The sequence below is a fragment of the Columba livia genome, chromosome 2 (genome assembly GCF_036013475.1).
Source record: "Columba livia isolate bColLiv1 breed racing homer chromosome 2, bColLiv1.pat.W.v2, whole genome shotgun sequence".
Lineage (NCBI taxonomy): Eukaryota > Metazoa > Chordata > Aves > Columbiformes > Columbidae > Columba > Columba livia.
The window spans coordinates 22,958,410-22,980,739 of NC_088603.1; the positions used below are offsets into that span (position 1 = coordinate 22,958,410).

The 22,330-nt window shown below is 36.7% G+C and overlaps 1 protein-coding gene across 3 annotated transcripts in view; it reads left to right on the forward strand.

Moving 5' to 3' along the window:
* Positions 1-22,051, forward strand: part of MINDY3 (MINDY lysine 48 deubiquitinase 3) — a 55,057-nt gene extending 33,006 nt beyond the window's left edge. For all 3 annotated transcript variants that reach the window (XM_065050917.1, XM_065050919.1, XM_065050918.1), the window contains 5 exons: positions 11,018-11,090; positions 11,910-11,982; positions 17,079-17,166; positions 19,679-19,750; positions 20,968-22,051. In XM_065050917.1, coding sequence (XP_064906989.1) covers positions 11,018-11,090; positions 11,910-11,982; positions 17,079-17,166; positions 19,679-19,750; positions 20,968-21,117 — 456 coding nt within the window. In that variant the 3' untranslated portion in view covers positions 21,118-22,051. The remainder of the gene's footprint in view (positions 1-11,017; positions 11,091-11,909; positions 11,983-17,078; positions 17,167-19,678; positions 19,751-20,967) is intronic.
* Positions 22,052-22,330: the final 279 nt, after the last annotated feature.

Below are 22,330 nucleotides of genomic sequence, written 5' to 3' on the forward strand. Positions count from 1 at the left end.
TGCAATTGTATAATTTATAAGTCACTGTATCGAGTAAATTCTGAAAGTCAACATACAGCAGAGAAACGAAGGCGGAGAACATCATTGTGTCATTCTGTATCCCTTTTAGGTGTGAAACCAATGTTGGTTCCAGCTATATTTGATACAATAGCGAAGACATTGGGCCTGAGTCATCACATGACGGGTAGATATTTTGTTTTTCAAATTTGGAGAAATAGGCATCCCGGCTCGTTATCAAAATATGTTGAATAAATTGATAGAGTTTTTAATAGTATTGCAGTCTTTAAGTATCAATTAAATTTATATTTAGAGAAGTGTGTTGTGTGAAAAATTGTTATTCCTAATTCCAAATCAAGTGAAAAACAAACTGCTGATGACTTTTTCCTCCATCATTTGCTTCTTCCACTAGTGAGGTGCCCCAGCCTTTCTAGGTACAATTACTACTCAGTTCTGCCACAATTATCACTTCAGTTCTGTTTTCAGGTATATTACATAGCGAAGTATTGTTCATGCTGTGGCTCAGATAGCAATAGGATATAGCCAGCCAGTAAGTACTGACCTGAAGTTTTTTTAAATACAACTTTTTTAATGTAACGCGCTCTCATATGTTACATTACTTTTTTTTTTCATTTTTCTCTGAGTCACAAGGCATGTTCACCTCACTCAATGCATTAACATTTACCAGTTGCCGTCTTGATTCTGCATTTGGCACATGCTATGTTGGCAGCTATTCCAATCTGCTCATAATATTCTGAACTGAGGTATTGTTTATATATGTATGTCTTTGTGTAATTGATTTACAGACCCTTCCTTCTATTGGGTTATTGCTACTGAGTATTATACAGCACAACTTCGAATCCTTCTGGTGTCTGATGGCTTCTGAGTTGTGTATGTGTTAATGGTTAAAGGCTCACAGTAGATCTTGGCCTGAGAAATACAACTTTGCTTCAAAAACCCTTTTTTCATTTGGATGTTTATACCTTGGCTTTTTAGTGTTCAAAATGATTTTACACTTTAGCTTTCTCTGTGTATTTGGATATTTTTCAAATTTCCCCCAAATAATAAACCTATCCTTTTTATTTGAGCACTCTTGATAGTGGAGCAGGTATTATTACACCTTAATCAATTTGTAGTTCATTCAGTATTCATGAGTAGATGGAGGGGAGGGGCATAAATTTCTCCTTTATTCCTTTAAAGACCTTCTACAGTCTTAGCTAAAAAGCTTTGACTTCAGTAAATGTAGTGCACTTTCATCTCCTGCTGGTTTGCACATCATTGAATAGTACACAAACAATTAGGAAGAAAATACTAGCTTTCTTAATGGTTGATCTGGCATCAAGTAGAGAACAGAAGGAAAGGTGTGTGTTTCGTGCAGTAGAATACTCCTTTCCAGAAAGTATGTAAATGCAATGGTATGCTCTGGTGTTCACATCAGACTTTGGCGTGACTGTATGTATGAGAGAGATAAGGCAGAGGTAAAAGATGCTGTTCTAGTGATAAGATGCAGCCTCAGCACATGGAGGTGGAAAAAAGCTGAGTTTAGTTTCCATACTTTTTCAACAAGTAAATATGCGTGACTGTCAAGGTTGCTAAACCAACGCATGTCAGGAAATAAACCTTTTACAAGTGCAGTCACAAATACCCTTATCCTTATCCATTTCTAACCACTTTTTGAGAAGCATTAAAAAATGAGGTTTTCATCCCTGTGTTGTCTTCTTTCATGCTGATGGCAATTTTGCTGTGTACATAATCATAATACAGAATAATGTTTTGCTAAGGCAGCTCTACTTCGGGTTATGTGAATGAATGAACTGAAAGTCTAAATGTGGAAGGAGGAAAAAAATACACAAAAGCCGGGGGGAGACGACTGTGTATGGTGGAGGAAGTTTTTAGGTCTTCCTAGCAGAGAAGAACACTTAGTGATATTAAGACATTACCATAATTTTCTGTCTTTATTTCTCCTCTTATTGACACCAGAAGTTACATTTGTTTAGCTATCTGAATAATACATTTGTTTTTTTTCTGAAAGGGCAGTAACATGAGTTCAGTATAAGTGCACTTTTTCCAGTGTTACTTTGTTTTATGGAAGAAGGGCATGAAATATATTAATATATTTTTGCATTTTAATTTGTATTATAGGGAGTCCAATGCCATTTTGGTCTACCAATTGATCGTTTAGGGAATCTTTATATGCATATACATTTATACATGTACTTTAAAAATAGCTGTTTTGTGTTACAGAGAGGTCCTAAAGTTTTCAGTCCAAGACTTGAATATGTTAAAGAGATTTCGATATGGAAATACTGAGACAGTGTGGATGTACGGAGACAAAAAGTTCAGTGGCTGTCTGTGCAGAGTTAAGAAAACTAATGTCATTAGAGTGATATGTGAGTTTGGCTTTACTGTATAAGACAGCTTTAAGGAGAAAAATATCACAAGTTTTGTATTAATTAAAGGAATAAACATACTGGGGTTTGTAGTTAATTGCTCTGTTCCGCTACTACTGGAATTAGCTACCTGAAGTACCAAATTCAAATATCTAAAAAGAGGAGATCCTGTTTTTATAATACATGAAAATGTGTAAAGTTTGGGAATTTTAGTATTTCCTCCATATGTGTATCAACCCGTGTGTATGAGGATTCCCTAAAATACAACTTAACAATACAAAATAACAAGGGAATACGTCAGTATTAATATATTTTCTAAATTACTTCATAGAACTCATGCATTTCACGTGTGAAGCCATAAGATATCACTGTTAGAATCATGAATCAGGCTACTAATTGTCCTTTAGAAATATTTTTGTCATATTTGCGTTACAAAATAATGTCTCTGCTCCATTTTCAAAAATATCATTCTGAATTGAAGCAAACCAGAGGGTTTTCGTCATCCCAAGAGAGAATTATGTGGTTTAAGTGGGAAACTGAACACTTGAAGCTGATTTCAACATTAGCTGCAGCTTACAGTACTGTGAGAACTGCATTTAGGAAGATTTGAAGTTTTGCAGTACATCTTCACTGGCTTTTAACTCTGCTGGTAAATGTTCCTGTTGTACTTCTTCATTTCCCACCTCCTTATTGTAATTGCCAAAAAGACTTTCTCTGCAGACATTCAAAACCCTCCTGGACGCCTTCCTGTGTAACCTCGTCTAGGTGTTCCTGCTCTGGCAGGGGGATTGGACTAGATGATCTTTCGAGGTCCCTTCCAATCCCTAACATGCTGTGATTCTGTGATTAATACTCACCATGGGGTCTATAGCAAATGCTTCATGTCTATAGGCTGAAATAGATATAGAAATAATATTTACTGCAAATATGAAATGTTTAAAGTAAAAAAAAAAAAAGCGTAGCATGATAATAGAAGCTACCATTCATCTTGAGTGAATTACATTTTGAAGTTTTTGGAAGCCATAAACCATGGAATTTGCCTGCTTCCAGTTTGGTTCCTCTTAGGAATAAAGTTTGGCTTTTGTATAGCACTGTATTCTGTCTTTTGGGGAGAGGGGGGAAATCTGAAGACGGAAGACAAGGGGTAATTTGAAAAGCTGCCTTTTCAGATTAAATTTGTGGCTGGAGAATATGTAATTTAGTAATTAGATAAGAATTCCGGTAAACTCAAATTTGCTGACTCTTGGTCTGTAATTCCAGTAACGTATTTTTGTTTTCAAAACAAAGACTTCGTCCTGTGATGATGAGCAAACCAAGTTAGTAACTTTGAATAAAAAGATGACTGTATATCTAATCTTTATTGTTTTACAGTAATCTCTTGTCATCTGTCCTGCAAACCAGGGAACATGGTGAAGAAGCCCTTATGTTTTTTACATGTCAACAAGTGAATTGTTGCCTTCTTGTGATGGTTTGAACTAAACCACCAACATCTGTGGCAGTGTAACTGTTAAACACATATTTGCTGCAGTTTGAGTTTCTCTTATTTTTGAAAAACTGCAATGCTGGCTTTTTTGTTGGCTGTCTCATTAAACCATCCTCTCCCACAGGAATGGAGCAGATATTGTGGTTTCCATGACTTAGCTGGGTGCATGTTAAAAGCCCGGCTTTCCAGCTGGATAGGCTGACAGCCTGCTCGCTGTAGGTTTCTGTTATTAATTCTTGCTCTTTGGTTTTGGTTTGTGTTTGCTTTTCCCCCACAGCCTCACCCAACCCTTGGATCAAGTAGGCTCTCTTCTGTCTGAGTAGTGTGGGTGAGGGTGAAAAAGGATCTGAAATAGTCATCCATGTGTGGCTTTTCCTTCTGCCCTGTTGAGAACTCTTCCATTTGCAGCACCAGCCAGGTACTGCAGGTACTGCTTTGTGTGGATGCTTCTCCTCCACCACCACCTCTGCCCCTTGATGAACACTTTCAGATAAACTGTGTCATCTTTTTCTGGTCTGAAGTACAAGGCCTGTATTATATTTTCTGACCCATGATAAGAACCGTGTTACCTTGGGGGTGGAATGCTGCCTTTTTTGTCTTTTCCCTCTTTTGTTCAAGGAAATTATTTTCTTTTGGCTTTTTCTGGATCCTACGTGGACCAAAAGCCCCTGTTCAAGGCTGAGGAGGATCCAGGATATGATCTTTGACACCCGACATCCTGAAGTGGAAACATATGTGGCTGCAGAGCTCTTGTATAGAGACAGCTAAGTCGAGGACCTTTCTTTCAGTTTCTCCATGTACAGGCCTCAAGCTGGAAAATCTTCTACTCCTTAAAGTATTCTGTGGGTATTTTCTAGTTTTTTGACATTTTTTAAAGCCTTCTTTCATAGAATATGCCACAGAACAACCTCATATTCCACCAGCCAGCACAAGAAAAGTGTTGTAAGCAGCCTGAAGAGGATACTTCTGTCACTGCAACAACGATGGGCAGTGGCCCTTCCAAACTATTGATGTGGATGATGTCCCTAAGCAGAAATGGGAATCCTGAACCTGTCTTTATTGGCCATTTCTCTGTTCAGAGTCTTTCAAATCACATTGATGTCAAACAACATCAAATGCTTTAGTATTGACTTCATAGGTGGGGGCTGTAGGATTTCATTTGGTTTTTTAGCCACAGCATAATTCTCCAATTCTGTCCCTTTTCAGGGACCCGTCACAATAGTCTGCTTAAACTGACAGTAGATGCTATGTTGATGAGTATTTTTAGAGCCAGTAACCAAATACCTCAGCAATCTCAGCTTCTAGTTAGCAGTGCCTAAGAGGAAAAAAGATCTATGGCCTTTCCATACCTGTTCAGTTCTTTGTATGACGATAATAACGGCCTCTTATTTCAGATCTGAAGGATTCTTCTTCTTTCCTTGATTTGATAATTGGCTCCTAGGAAGACCTACAGGAAAGCTGTTTATTTAGTTTCAAGCAATGCCCAGGTTCTGTTTAATCTTCTCAGTCTCAGTGAGAGTCAACAACTACATTTTATATCACGGCAAGACTTTAAACCTTTTTTTACTTCTGGAGCAATGATAGCTTTCCTACTTGTGAACTGACACCAGTCTACATTACATTTTCTTCTCCAATTCACTTCCTAGCCAGTTTCTGCAAGTAAAACTGTATCTGACACCTTTAGGACACTTAACCTCATTTGTATGTGTGGTGCTGCATATGACTCTTCTGCTCCTTTCCCCCAAATAAAGCTGCATTCAGTCTGTTCTCCCTCAGTTAAGTGGGTTGTTATTTCTCAGGCTGTTAGGGGCACCTCATCAGTTCTGGCTTTGGTGGCAGGATCCCTCAGCATTTGAAAAAGAGACTTTTTCTGAGTCTCTTTGTCCTCCAGGATACTGACATTGGATGTGGCTTTTACGGATCTGAAGATTATTGCAGATGGATTACAGCCACAGGAGGAATTGAAGCTTCACATTCTTACTTTAGAGTGCTATCCAGTTTGAAATGCATTCTGGTCATGTGTGGAAGACTTGTGCATCCAAGTCATGGTACAGTCATGTCGTACATCAGTAGGATTGGATGAAGCATCTTTTCTCTTTCAAAAGATAATCTCCAAAATAATCTTACCTACATTTAGAATCAAATTCTTTTTGAACAACTCCACAGTGAGATCAAGTGGCATTCTTTCCTCTTCACCATGCATTGGGTGTTGCTTGGGTAGTCTCACAGTATTGGGATTGATCTGAGTTTTATCTTTTTACTTCACCACTGTTAAAAACTGCCACTGATGGCATGCATGGTTGAAGAGATGGGTATTATATTTCACCCCGTTTAACTTGTGCCTTGAGTAGAACAGAGTAGACCACCTGAAGCTTGTCTTCCAGTAGCTTGTCTCCTACACCCTTTCTTAATTTATTTTTTTTTTTACCCTTTTCCTTTCCATTTTTGTCTTTACCTTCTCTGTCTCCCTCTCCCCTACACACAAATACCCGCTGTAGTGACCCACCACGTGCCTCCTGTGATGGTCCACCCAACAGCAGCCAGGCCTGCGGTCACAAGTCCAGGCTTGTGCCCATGCTGGCTGACTGGTTGTCTCCCTGTTGCTGAACACAGTGATTCGCAGCTGGGTTCTGCCTTCCCTGGCTGGGAGTACAAACGCGTATCTTTCCTCCCTGTGTGGCTTCTGGTTTCAGCAACCAGTTGTGAGACTCCATCCCCTCTGCCGAATAAAATTGAAACAGGGCAATGGATTCAGAAGTCAGCTAGAGTGGTGGGAATTGGTTTCAGAGATCCCATCAACTTTGTTTTCGTAGGAAACCATTTTGGAAAAGCTGCTGGCTTGAAAGCCACTGATTATGGCATTGAAAAATGCACACTTTTCTCTGTAATACAAGACTGGATTAAATAATCAGCATTCTTGTAGCAAGTTAAATTGTTGGATAAATTATCATTGTTTCTATATTGTCCTTAAGCAATTTTTTAAGAAAGTTAGCACTACAGTGTGTAATTCTTCAATGTATCACTCAACAGTAGTGGTGTAGAACAGCAGTCCATATGTGAACAGATTTAATTTTCAAAGGAAGCAGAATCTTTTTAAAAATTCATAGCCAGGATGTGAGTGCAGCTTTGCCATTATGTTCTGCCTTTGATTTGTAGAATGAAAACTTCTGGAATGTTTTCATTAAAACTTATGAAGAGTATTTTTTGCTTCTCAGGGTAAACATGGGATCTTAAAATAGCTGGTACTTCTGATGAGAATAATTTTTCAAAGTAACATAAAATGTCTTGTTTGTTTATCACAAGAGCCAGTGAGCGAAACACGATTTTCGGACATGCACTTACTATTGGAAATAATTATAATTAACTGCTGATGAGATTCCCTTATATGGAACTTTCAGTGCATGGAATACATCAAAATACAATTCATAAGTCGGGGGGGGGGGGCGGTATTTATATTTTGGCACATATACTGAAATGTCAGCCTGGGCAGCTGATACACATTTTTGTTAGATGTTTGTCACATTTTCAGCTTTGCTGCCTGAAGGAGGTATGTTACATTCTTTCTCCCCCGCGCCCCGGATACAGATATACAGACTAGTTGAACTTTGAAAGTTTTCTTGATACTGGAAACAAATGACATGATAAGTTAGGAGGTGCATGGGATTTGTATATACAGGATTAAAATCTTGCATTTGTTATTATTTATAGGAGAACAGTCTCAGTGAAAGGTTAGAATTATTTTGAAGATAAGAGGGGGTGGGTTTTTTTGGTTATCTCTCCAAGGCAGGTAACTTTTCTAAGTTGCTTCCTGAAATTACTTTCTTAGAGCATCAGTAAATCAGACTTAATGAATAAAAAAGCATTAACATGTAATAATTGGGAGGTTTTACCATATTTAAAAGTTCTGTTGAAAGACATGGAGAATTTTCATTATTGAGTATAATACATTCAGTTGACTTATTCTTCCATGTATATGTGCAGTGAAGTAACAAAGGAAAATTAATAAGCTAACAGAAATGCACATTATTTGCTGTTGAACTATCAAAAATTTGTTGGTAGTTCCAGGAGACTTATTTTTTAAAATCTGTTTTGCATCACATGAAACTATAGAAAGTACTACATTAACAAGATAATTTGGAGGGAGGACAACACAAATGATAGTCTTTACTCTTGGATTACATTAAGATTTTGTGGAAAGAACTGCATACCCTTAAACCGAAGTAGAACTGTGTAGTTTGCATTGGAGTTAATTTGTCTGTGCAGCTGGAAGTTACTTTGGTGATATCCTTCCAAAGCAGGGAATTTGTTTACGAGTTCTCCTTTGTTACGCTGCTTCCATGAGCTGCTAATTCATTAATAAGAACCTGCCATAAATATATCCCCTCTTTAGAATTAAATCCTAAATATAAAAATCACTGGTCATTTTTTGGTTATTATGTTCTGTATACTATGGCATAATCTATTTAAAACTGAGAACTCATTGCAGGAGTGTGCTGTAATTTACTGATAGTGCAATCTACCCCTGCTTAATATTTTCTGTAATATTGACCACCCGCAAAATGAAACTTTTCCAATTCTGGAGTATTCCAGACTTTTTGGTAATATGTGACCAACTCTTAAATTTTACAGGAATAGCGTAGAATGGAATAGAATGGAATAGAATGGAATGGAATGGAATAGAATAGAATAGAATAGAATAGAATAGAATAGAATAGAATAGAATTAGAATAGAATAGAATAGAATAGAATAGAATAGAATAGAATAGAATAGAATAGAATAGAATAGAATAGAATAGAATAGAATAGAATAGAATAGAATAATTTTAGTTGGGAGGGACTTACAGAATGATCTAGTCCAACTGCCTGACTAGTTCAGGGCTGTCCAAAATTTCTGCTGTGTTTTTAAGGGCATGTCCAGGTGCCTCTTAAACACTGACAGGCTTGGGGAATCAGCCACCTCTCTAGGGAACCTGTTCCAGTGTTTGACCACTCTCTCAGTATATAAATGCTTCCTAATGTGCAGTCTAAAGATCCCCTGATGCAGCTTTGAACTGTTCCCACATGTCCTGTCACTGGATCCCAGAGAGAAGAGCTCAGCACCGCCCTCGCCACCTCCACGTTTTAGGAAGCTGTAGAGAGCCATGAAGTCACCACTCAGCCTCCTTTTCTCCAAACGAGACAAGCCCAAAGTGCTCAGCCTGCAGTGTGAACACAAGGGCTCAGAGCAGCTGTCTCTGCTCCTGCACAGTGTGCTTTGTGGGCTGATGTTTGGCACGAGCCTCATTGCCAGTAAAGATGTGGTGTGGATGCCCTTAATACATCACAGAAAACTGAACCCAAATCCTTCCCTCCATGCGCTGCATCACTTGGTAGTGTAGATGTTTGCATTGTGCTCAAGTGGCAATGGAGCAGCCCTTAGGAGTGAAAGTATAATGGGCTGGTGATCTAGAGCCTTGGAAGACAGGGCAGATTCCTCCTTTCAACTTTTTGTCTAATATGATCCTGTATAAGACCAAGTATTTGTCTCTCCTGTGCGTGGAAATGAGGGGGGAGCTCTGCAACCCCCACTATAAGCACCTTAGGCACATGATAGCTGTATCATTCATGTGCTCAAAGTAAAATTGTGGCCTGTTAGTTTTAAGTGTGTTGTGTCCTATGTCATCCCTGTTGGTGTGTCCTAAGCAGTTGTCTTTCATTTAGGGAAGTTTTTTTAAGTATATGCTGGATGCCATTAGGTGTATACTTAAAATTCTTGGCTGATTTGAAGTCAGCTACAAAAAAGCAGTTAAGAGTGGAATTTTGTTCAAATATATGGTTTGTTTCTGTTATTTTCCTGAAACAGTTTTCTTAATCTGGTAAAAGAACAGTAGGTCACTATGCATCTTTTAATTTTACATTTTCTGATTTCTTTTCTGTGCCTTCCTTCTAATGAAGCAATACAGACTTGTACAGTTTAGACCAAAGTTCACTCGTGGCACATACAGGTATAATGAGAGGATGTTGATGTGATTTTCTCTTTCAAGAAAATCTAAGTCATCTTCATAAAGGAAAGTTGAAATAAACTGAAAATAAAAAGATTATGTATACTTTGTAAAACAGTTTAAGGTAACTTTTTGATTTGTAACTTATCAGTTAATACACTGTGAACAAAAGTGTATTTCCAGGGTTTAATGTTTTTCAGAGTGATGTCAATGCTGCTATTTCTGGGGGGTTGTGTTTGCTGTTCATAGCATAGCAGGTAACATCAAATTTTCGCTTTGACGTGAAGAAAAACTATAGAGAGGGTATTATAAAATGCAGTGTTTCCCTTAGAGCAAAGTGATCACAAATTTGCAAGAGGACATGTAGGACTTAAGTACTTCTAGCAAGCAGTTTTTGGAGCTCTATTTTGGAGTTTCATGTTCTATTTGTCTTCGTATCTTTTTAAACTAAAGGATATCTTGGATAGTGCATTTCTTACCCTTTATATGGCACCTTTCATTTCTTATTAATGACTTAAACAATTTCACTTCTTTATAATAATTCTTTTGGCTTAAAACCAGAGGGATGCGCTTTTTTGCTGGAGATAGACATGTGCCTCTCTGTATGTTTTGGAAAGCTTGGTTGTGTTTGAGATGATAAAAGTCACAGATAAATAAAAGCATTACAACAGCTACTACTGAAATCACACATTTTCCTGCACATAACAAATTTGTGCTCTGCCATTCTGTCAAATGGGCTTCAACACATTCTCTCACAGCTTTCTATCTAAATAATTTTTATCTGTTTCAATGTATACGTAGTACGCTCACTGAATTTCTCTGGTGTTTTCAGATATTAAAAAATGATACTAGAAATCTAAATCTCCACATAATACATGTACTCTCCAACTAGCTTTTGTGCCACAACATCTGCATGAAAAGACTGAAATCAAATTTTTCTTGGAATTTGTGGAATGATCTTTAACATGTTTCTTGGCTGTTTTACATCTCTGTCAGCAATATTGCTGAATGACTGTAATTATTCTTTTGTTGTATTTAAATTTTCATTAATTTAAGATCCAAACCTGTGTAGCGTGGCTAAACATTTCCTTACTAATTATTATCTGAATTAAGAATATTCTGAAAGTTTTTTTTCCTTTGTTTTCTTTCTTTTTTTTTTCCTTAAGGATATGGCCCTTGTTGCTCCTGAAGCACCTTCAGAACAAGCTAGAAGGGTTTTCCAGACATACGACCCTGAGGGTAAGGGCTGTACTTTTTCCTGAAACAAGATTTTATAATCAGAATTTACTCATTCAGTAAAGACAAATTCCAGTCAGTAATAAATATTGCATTGTGTGGGGTATCTCTTCAAAAACAGGACCGATGTTTTCCAAAATTTGTTGCAAATACTGCACTTTCAAATCCATTGTCTTTTCCACTGTTTACACCTGAGCTGATTGAGAAAGGAATGAAATACTTAGTACTTAAGATATTTTCAATACAGTCAACTACAAGTGATATGAAGAAGTTTTCTGAGAATTCAGTAGTAAGGGAGGTTGAGTACAGTGTTGTGCAATAGGAGGTAGAGTTCTTAGAGCATAAGCTTTTTAACCTTGTAAGGTTTTTTGTAATTAACGTAAAGTTTAAATTTCATTTGATTTCTCTTACATTATATTTTCATAAAATAATTCTGCTATGATTTCATTCTTCATGAAACTTTGTTCTTGAATGTATGTGCCATATGCTTAAAATTTTCTTATATTTTGGAAAACAGAGCATGTCTAACATTCAGGTGCTATTCTAACTAAAAGGAAATAATGTACTGTCATTATCCCAAGGTATCTAGTGGAAAATGCTACAAAGAGATTTAATTCTTAGCAATTATTAAGCTTCTAAGTGTATGGATGATAAACCCACAATTTCTGAGTTGTTTGAAAACTGTGTTCCTTCTAGAACCCCACCATTTGTTTGCAAATTTGAGAGAGAAGGATGTGCAGTATTTGTATTTTTGAGAAAAATTTGTACTCCAGGAAAGCATTTTGTTTATTTTCCTAATGAGAAGCTCTACTACTTCTTCAGATAATGGTTTTATACCTGACACTCTGCTAGAAGATGTAATGAAGGCTCTGGACCTTGTTTCAGATCCTGAATAGTAAGTATAATAAAATCTAAATACTACAGAAGTATAATTAACCACATATTAATTACAATCTAAGTGGTTTTATGTGTTCAATTGACTATATATGAATTTTAATTTAGGGTTTCTTCTGGATTTTCTGTAGCGTGCATTCTGGGCACAGAATGTTATTTTGAACTATTTAAGTCAGCCTTAAATTAAATGGGAGGAATTCAAATTAAAATGTCTCTAACTTCAGTAGTGATAACTAGAAGCCAAAAAACCCTTCGGACCTGCTGCATTGCTACATATTGAGGAGGCAGTTGTGAATATATTTCTGTGCCTTAATGAGGGTGAAACGGTGACAAAAGAGGAACCAACCAAGGTGCTCAGAGGCGGATGAGTGCTGCGTTACCGCTGGGTCTGCCTGCAGAGTCTGAGGCTGAAACGGCTTCAGTTAAACTTTTGCTTCCAACAACACTCAGTACCTTGAAGTGTTTGTAAGTGTAATTTGTTTCCAGAAATGACACCTTGATTCCTAGGATTAGAGTTAAAACTAACAAGTTAAAAAGGTAGTTTGTTTTAGATCCTATATGGACAGACAGGACTAATATTCAGTGACAGCAGTTAACCTTCATTGTCAAAGCTTACCATGTTTTGCCGTTAAATGCTTAACCCAGGAAGGAGAACCACGTGCTTGAACTTTCTCCCATCTCCAAGAGATGGTTCTGTTCTTTTGTAAACATACAGACCAGTTTATTGGAGTCTAAATTGGTTATTCCTGTAGAATGTCCGTGGAGGCTGCAAGTTTACTTACCACAGCCATCTGAAATTTGATTGATGCCATTTTCCCTCTTTTTGAATATTAAGAAGTACAAGGAAGTTTCCTGAGCTGTTATCTCTGGAAAATAGGAGTGAAAATTGAAATCAAAAGACCCTGAGGAAACTAAAACCAAAGAAAACACAAGACAAAAAGGCTGCCATTCACATTACATCAATGAGTGGTGAAATCTGGAAAAGATTTTTTCAAAAGGAGAGAAAGAAAAAAGCCATAGTGTAAATAGGTCTGAGACACTTTCTTTTGACGTATTTGTTCTGCTGTCTCAATAAATCTGCAAAAATCTTCTTTCTGCATTCAGCAGTTTTTCCATTTGGCTGTTTGGCCCTCAGGGTGTTTGTGGCACAGCCCTGGCCTATTTTATTGTCCATAGTACATTGAATATAAATTGATGTAGGAAGAGCCAGTCAGAAGACCTGCTACATTGAAAAGCCCTAATCAAACCATGGAATATTCAGTCTTGAAACATCTCCTCTTAAATAAAAATGTTGTAAGATGTTACCATCTTGTGGACCTACCCTCTTTTGGTTCTGGATGTCCTGTCTATTTAATGTGAAACACAAGTATAAATAACACATTTCAAATTCCATACAAGATTTTCTGGTTGGATTTTGTTTGTTTGTTTATAAGTGAAATTAAAGGCATTGCTTCCAAGAGTACTATTTACATTTTTTAGTTCAAGAACTAAATTGAAATTCCTTGTGATCATCCAATCCAAGGCTTTAAGGTTCTCAGAATCTCAGGATGAATAACAGTCAGACCTGCTTAGAGTTTATAATTATAGAGGGGAAAACTTTGTAGAGCAGATGTGCATCAACAGGGTGGATTAGCCATTCCAATACTGAATGCCATTGCATATGATTTTAGTAACATTTTCTAGTGTTCTAGTAAATAAATCTGAGAACCCAGCTCTCTTGTTTGATTTGTCGGTTTCTTTCTACAAGAACACCTTATATTCTTCGGGGCACTGATTTGAGTATATCTGTCTATCTAGGTTTAGCTGATTTCAAACATTTTACCCGATCTGTCTATTTGACCACTGCTTGAGGATTTTGTCCCCCCACACTTCTCAGCCATAACAGCCCAAAGGCCACCAGTGTCACCACCCCAACATTCGTAACAGTCATAAGATGCCAGACCTGGCACTGGAGTGACTGAAACACATACATGCACTTGTTTTGGTAGCTCTGCTATAATATCAGTAATACCGAATGGCATTAGCTATTTGCTGAATGAAAAAGCCTCACTTGAAACATACAGCAATCAAATTGTATTAAATTTATTAAAATTGTATTACATTTATTAAAATGCACTACCCATACTTAAAAGCTTAGTATGGGTCTGCATTTTTAAACAGTTCTTCTATTTCATTAGCGACCATATAGCTTTCTTTAATTTTCTGACATAATTTAAGTGCATTTTCAAAATTATCTTTACTTCAGTCTGCCTTGGTTCTGTTTACAAGCACAGTGTTTTTAGAACTCCATTACAGCATTTCAAGAATTTGAGCAGGTCTCAGACAGCTACTGAAATATCTTAAATTTTGTACTTTGAGAGCAGTAAGAATGAACAATAGAAGAGTTAAAGAAAGTCCAGTATCTTGCAAGTCCTCAGTTGTAGTTTCACTTGAGTAGTGAAACTTTCAGATACTAAATTAACGTAGTGTATAGGATATCACAGTCATGGTTTTGAATTTTAAAGTTCTTCTTCCAAGGAACTTAACAGAACCACCATCTTAAGAATTGTGTAATGTATTCTGTGCGTATTGAGGCAGAAACAAAAAGAAGCCAAATAATTTACTACTAGTACTATGGTAGGACCAAGAAAGCAAGATACTTAAAAATGAAGACAAAGCGGTAGCCAGAGGGATAAAATGCTTACATGCAACAATAATCAAGAAGAGCTTAGATAGAAAGATGCCTTTTGCCCATAGCCCCTGACAGAAGAGACCAGGGTGCTTAAAAGCCAAGGTGATAAAGGAGGCAGCTCTGAGAAGCTAAGACTGCGTTTTCTGAAGGGAAAATGTAGTTCCTATGTGAAAAATACAGGGGAGTATCTACATTTATGGAACATTAAATGTAAGAACAAAGTAGGGCATAGTTAAAATCTTCTGATGACTAATCTGCAAAGTTATAAAATAAAAGCTAACAGTATTTTTTTGAGCCCATCAGGACCAGGAGACTTGCAAGAGGTCTGTAGTTCTGATAGGTGATCCCCAGTATTAATAAGAATTCAGTCAGTAAGAAAATTAGTGAATTCCTCTTCATATTCACTGGGGAAGACAAGAGGGATTAGTTCTCATCTTCTCTGGGAAAGATTACGGGGAGGTTTCCACACTTAAACCTTTTTATGAGTGGTCAGAGTAATGTAAGAGCATGAAGTCTCAAGATAAGTAAAAACCCCCGGTTTTTGAAGAAACATCAGAATGAAATTGCTGAAGTGGTTTAGGTTACATCCCACTGTAAACTGTCCTGGGACCAGACAGTACCAGAACAAGAAGGTGACAAATAGACAACAGTACTTACAAAAGGATTTTTTTAAGGCCCAGTTGGGGAAAATTCACATGTAAATCTTTCATGTGTAAACATGGGATAAGAAGGAGGGTTTTCTTGTAGGTAAATAACTGATCAAAGGACAAAAATGTCATTTTTTCTTAATGGAGAGAAATCATTAGAGGAATTTTACAGGAATTTGCATTAGGATTGTGAAGTTTGGTGAGGATGTGAAGGTAGGCATTAATATAATAGTTTGCTGCTGACACAAAAGCATTCAAGGTACTAAAAAATGGTGTGGAAGAGCAGCAGAAGTTACTGGAAGACAGGGTAACAGAGAAGTGTCAATACAGTAAATGTAGATTGATTGCATGTGGGATAAAACAAGCCTAATTTTACAGACACATTTTTGGGCTGTGAACTAGATAATTGCCATTTAGGAAACAGATTTTAAACCCATAATCAGGGATAGATGAATGGAGTGGGGTTCCTAGGAATTACGCCATTGTATAAATGCATGAGATTTCACTCCATCTCGAAAAAAAAGAACATTGTAGAAAGGTATCAGGAAGGCAACGAGGCTAATCAAAGGTACAGAATGTCATTACTACAAGCAAGAACTAGTTTAGGACTGATCAACCTGGAAAAGACAGGCAACCGTTGGTATGTGAGAGAGGTTTCTAAAATCAGGAGTTTCATAATAAATAGGGAATAATTGTTAATTGCTTGTCACAATACAAAAATGAGGTGTCATCAAACTGAACTATCAGATGCCAGGTTCAAATCAGGAACTACTTATTCCCAGTGTCTATAGTTCTATTTCAATTTTATGAGTGGAGTTTATCAAATGCCACAAGTGTATATGGGTTCAAAGCCAATTAGGTACGTGCATGGAAAGAAAAAATACATGTCTTTGTTTTTTAGATACTGCCTGTCACTGAAGATGTCTTTGAGCAGCAGACTGCTGGAAATGGGGAGGGTGGACTAAGGATATCACTGTATGTTTGCCCTGTTGTACTCTGTCACAAGCACTCACTACTGACCAGTGTCAGAGACAGGATACTGGGCAAGATGCTCTGTTGGTTTGACCCATTGAGGACATTTTTGTGTACGGTACAACTTGTAACTTAGGCAAGAGGATAGGTAGATGCAGATAAATGTTTAAGTGATCCGATGCCTGTAGAGATATGTTTTTTAAACAGAAATATAAAGTTGTAATTGACATTCATTTTTAGTGACCTGAAATTATACCATATTCATGCAGCAAGGCTTTCAGATTAGTACTGTTAATATTTTCATTGTTTATTTGTTTTGGCTTCTCTGACATCAAGAACATGATGTAAATAAGAAATGGATCTGTTGAATTTTAATTCAGTGTACTTAGAAAATCTTGGAGGCTTCTCAAATCTCCTTTTAAAAGCAGGTTGTTTGGCAGTTAGGGAGCTGTATTTAAAAGATGACTGGTTTATGTATCTTAAGTTCAAGAATGCTAACAAGACAGCAAAATGCCTTTTGGGCTGTAAACCTGGATTTGTATTATATGGGTTTCAAATTATTTTACCAAATATGGTGGTCCTTCAGAATTATCACTTATTTAATTTAAAATAACAGATTACTTTTATTTAAAAATAACCATGTTTTGGCAACTTGCATGCCATTCTGGTGCAGTTGTCACTTAATGATTAAAAATAGAATAGTATTGCTATACTTGGCAGCCAGTACTGTGGTAGTACAGCATAATTTAGTCATGCAAGAATAAAAATGTCTTACTCATACTTTTATATTCAATGTTTTCGTCATAGTGTAAACCTCATGAAGACCAAATTAGACCCAGAAGGACTGGGCATTATATTACTGGGTCCCTTTCTGCAAGAATTTTTCCCTGAGCAGGTAATCAATATAGCTTTATTGCTGTAGAGCGTTGTCTACTCTGCTTGTCTTTGAGATTCATGAAACACTTCCGTCAGTATCACAGAGCTATTTTTAGTAATAAGTATTGCATGCATTCAACACAACTGACCAGCAAGTAACTTCTTGTATTACACAACAAACTGTTGGCTTCTGTTTTGCATAAGGTGTCTGTGATTTTGTCAGCTTCACACTGGAAAGAATCTCCATTGTAGTGACAAGTTCTAAAATTAACTTCAGGAAACTTATAATCATTTTGCATATGAAATTGAACTGGTTACTTAGAAAGTTCATCTGAGTTTGTTTTTTTCTGAGAATAAGTGACCTTATTGTTTTTGTCAATATTACAAATGTCTGCTGTAATTGCTAGCAAATTGGGAAAGGTTGCAAATATATTTAAAACTTTTTATGTAGTTCTCTAATACTGTAAAATTTGTGACAGTTTAACAAAAAGTCATAATAGGATTATGTTTAGCATATATGGAAGTCAGTATCTGACAGGGTAATGGGAAATATTTTCAAACTCTCAGTCTGTTCCATATGTTCGTTAAGATAGACACATTCACCCAGCACCACTGTCCTGTCCTCCCTGTGGTCACATTTTCCTGCCTTCACGCTCCCTCCTTCCTGCCACCAGGACCCTCTTGGTACAGATATGTGATAAACCAGAAGAGGGAACTGGTTGGATGAGCGCACCCTTTGTAGGTTTGTGGAGACTTGTTCCACGGTCATGCAAATGCTTGTGTTGGCAGAAGAGAGAGGGTTTCCCCAGGGACAGAAAGGGGCTGAGAGGAGTACTTTGGAGGCTTTTGTGGCTTAACATGTCATTGAAACTATATGGCTTAATTTTTACAACCAAGGAAATGTGAAACTAATATTTTCAAAATGCCTTCAGCAAGAGTGTCTTTGTTAAGGGTTTTGCAGCGCTGTCTGGATGTAGTATTCTGTACTGTGGAACAATCTGGTCATTCAGAAGACACTAGAACTGCACTGCCAAAGATGGTAGGGACTGAATACATCATTAAGAGATGATTCATCATCTACAGGAAAAAGGAGTTAGAGTGTTCGTTTTCTGGAGATTTACAGAATTACATCTGCATTGTGTATTTCCCAACTGATTTTTTTACTTTCATTTGTATATCCAGAAGCGGAAATATCTTTACAACTGAATATAATTTAATCTTATTTCTTACAGTTATTTTACACTTGCAAATCCTGAAGACTCCACTGCTTAATTTTAGGCCTCAGATGCTTAGAATGAAATTCAGAAAGCAAAGGCCCATCCTCCCTACTTGGCTGTGCCCAAGCTGTCTGGTACTGCAGGCCAGGGGTGGCTGGAGGAGAAAACAGCCATCAGCTGGGGCTTTTGCCTCTGTTGCCTCAATTCCATCTTTGCTGAGAATATTCAAACCTCCATTCTTGCTCTCCTAGAAATTACTAAATTCCACATCAAAAGCAGGAAGGTGTATCAGCTTTCCTTTTCAAAGCTGTTGGCTTAGAATAAAAATATTCAAGATCATTCAGCTTGAGAGGGCAAGCCTGACTCTTCAGTGCTTAGGACACTCACCTGGGGAAGAGGATTCCTGAATTCCCTGGTAGCCGTTTTTTGGGAAACAATTACTGCATGAAATTCTTAACACCCATGGGACAGGAACTGGAAGGCAGCACTTCTTTTTCTTCAGGGTGAGCATACCTTCCTCAGGGAAAAGAAGTGTCTCTTTCCTTCACAGCAAAGCTTCATTTTATTTATCTCTGTAAGTAGAGTTACTGCTTACCTTCCTTTTCACCACCCTCCCACCACTGAGTAGCCAAGGTTGCCATGAGAGACCCATACAGAGATAAGGTTTGTGAATCATTTAAGAGGAGAAAAATGAATGAGGGCTTTTCATAACCTGATGGATGTCCTGTAACCTGAGCAGATATCTTCTTATTCCAGCCTTTACTTCCATGTACTTAAACAAGAATAAGCTTTTCTTTGGAGCCTGGTCCAGCAGGTATAAAAGAGGTGATATTACACCTGATCTGTGTTTCTTGATTGAGTGAAATGCAAAGCTTTTCAGTCCTTCTAGGACTAAAGCATTTAAACACCTGGAATGGTAATGATTGAGAACGGCAGAACAGCTGCCATTGGGCCCCCGCTGCACAGGTGTCTTCACAATTAGTGCACAGTTAGGCAGGCACAGGTGTAAATTACTTTTTAGCTCTCAAATGGAGAGTTGGAGGTTGAATCTGGTCCTTAGTAAATATTTAACTTCATAGCATCCAAATAGACATAAGTACACAGAAATGTGGCCACTACTTAAGGTGTTTGACTTTAAAAATTAGGACAGTTTCTACCTGGTCGGTGCTGAAGCTGTATGTAGTTCAGAGTGTCCAGGTGAACAAAGAAGAACCATGACTTGCTGTTTTAATGCATCTGTCTAGTTGTAAAGAGAAGAGACTGGCAAGGCAGGATGTATATGTCATGTGAAATTAACTGTCTTCTTTCTACTAGGACTCCAGGATTTCAGAGTCATTCACTGTTTACCATTACAATGGACTGAAGCAATCTAACTATAATGAAAAGGTAAGATTTAAGGAACATCAATCTAGCCCTAATAACAATTAATATGCAAAATTGATGATAGTTACAGGCAAAATACTTTAACTTGAAACAAACATTTTACAAAACGATTATTTTGATAATTTCCTTCCAAAATTATACATTTGGAATTGGAAGCTGCTTTGTGCTCCTAGTCATATTTTAGCTTGTATAGTGTACTGGATGGCTAACCTATGAGTTTTGAACATAGCATTTCTCATGCTTACCATGAGAAGGGGGGCCTGAACTGTAAAGGACAATGGAGGTGTAACACAGACAAACTGCAATTTCTGTAAGTAACCCTACACGGAAATTAAGATGTTTGGATTTTGGGGGGAAAAAAAGCCTTGCATCAAAATATCAATATTTTTTTGAACCACTCAGTGAATCCAAAAGCGACCTCTTTCATTTTCAGCTTTCTTGGAAGGAGGGGTATCCTTGATATACCATGACTACTTCTGAGTTAATTCTGAATTAGCATTTAGGGTAGAAGAGTGTAAGACATTAATAGACATAAGGAGCAAAAAATACTTCAAGTAAGGAGACCTTTTAAGATACGTGTACTCAGTTTTGGAATAGCTTGGAGTCAAGTCCTTAACATTAACCTTATAAAATCTCCAGCACTTTCATACCCTAAAATGTAGGCAAAAGCATTAAACGATGCGTTTATCTTCACCATTGAACATATATGCATAATCAAGAAAATTTAAACAAATTTTTCTTTTCAGAGCATTTAAAATATTGTTGTATGAATAGAGTTGATTTACAACAGAAGTTCCATTTCATGGAAAATAAATTCCATAAAGTTAAGTCTAAGGAACACTGTCCTTATGAAATAACAATATTGCATTGTAACAGTAGTAGAACATATGTTGTCTCTGAATATTTGCATTACATTTCCTAGATTATTTTTTTTCCCCATTTTGCCCTTTACTGTCTCCCAAAGTAAACAGTCAAATGAATATGGCCTGATCAGGGTTTTCAGGCACTTGAATCTAAGAGATTAGGGTTGTTTTTTTATTTCATACCTCATTTCATTTAAAAAAAAAAAAAAGTATATAAAATTTCACAGATTTTATTTTTGTAGTAAAAAAAAGTATCATAACACATCCTCTCCTAACCCTGTGAAAAGAATCATCTCATCTTTCTCATCTCAGAATTTTTAAACAAACAGTCTGACATAATTGTTTTTCTTTTGACAGGTCATGTATGTAGAAGGCACAGCAGTTGTTATGGGTTTTGAAGAGCCAATGCTACAGACTGACGATACTCCTGTAAAACGCTGCCTGCAAACCAAATGGCCATACATAGAATTACTCTGGACCACAGATCGATCTCCTTCTTTAAACTGAGATGTTGTGCATAAAGAACATACTGCAATCGAACACTTGAATGGAGATACGACAGCTGGTATTTGCTTGGAAGGTGGTATCACTTTGACTGTGTGAAGTTATACACTGGTATCATTGATTAATTGTAAATAATGATTACAAACACTTTTTCAGTGTTAATTGGAATATTTAATTTTTTAATCAGATTGATTTCTATTATAATAGTTTGTCTTTTTTGGCCACTGTAGTACTGTTAATGTGAGTTATCCTAAAAAAAAAAGCCTATTTATAATGTCTTAACATTATTTTGCCATCTCATGAAGATTTGAAAAGTGTCTGATATTGCAGAATCTGCATATTAGATGTCAGATCTTTAAAACATATACCATATGCAGCTTCCTCTGAATCATATAGGCATGTTTTATTATTTAAATTATATTGATTACATTACAGTACCATAATGTGTGGACTAGACTGGCCTTTGCACTGGATATGTTTTAATGAGTTTAAATTTTCTGCAATTTTTCCTAAAATCTAATTTTACCTAAAGAGCTTGCACAATGTGACATAAATATGATACATTTTTAGGAATAAGTAATTAATAAGTATAATTCATAAATACTTTTTCTTGGCAGTTGTATATTACTGTGGCTTAGTTATCGGGCATGTTAAAAGTGACCATAAATTCTGAGGAAAAATAGATGTATTAATATTTATTTGAATTTGTATAAAAGAAATGTAAAAACAGCAGAAAGAATTTCTTGTTCTATAACCTTTAAACCATTCAAACTTATAATATTGCCAAATACCTCTTCTCAATTTCTCCAAACAGCAGTGTAAGCCAGCATTATTGTATGTGTTAAGTGCATGAGAACATCTGTTATTACATTATTATATTATTTTATTTATTATCAACTTGTTAGCCCTAAAATAAAATCTTTTCCTTGGATCATGATGTATTGTTTTAAATTTGGTTTTAATCAAACTTGTTTACTGCCTCTCTAAGGTGATGAAAAGAGACCATGGGCTTAGAAATGTCAGGTTTTGAGTTGAACACATCTTGCGGTGGGGGGGGGAACAGAGGGAGGGGAGAAAAAAAACCACACAAAAGACAGTTAATTGCATCTTGACTGTGATTGCAGAGCCTATGCTATTGCCAGCAGGGTTGAATTTAGCATTCAGTCCTATTTATGTTTAAAAATATTTTTTCATGTGTGAATAACGTTATTCTAGA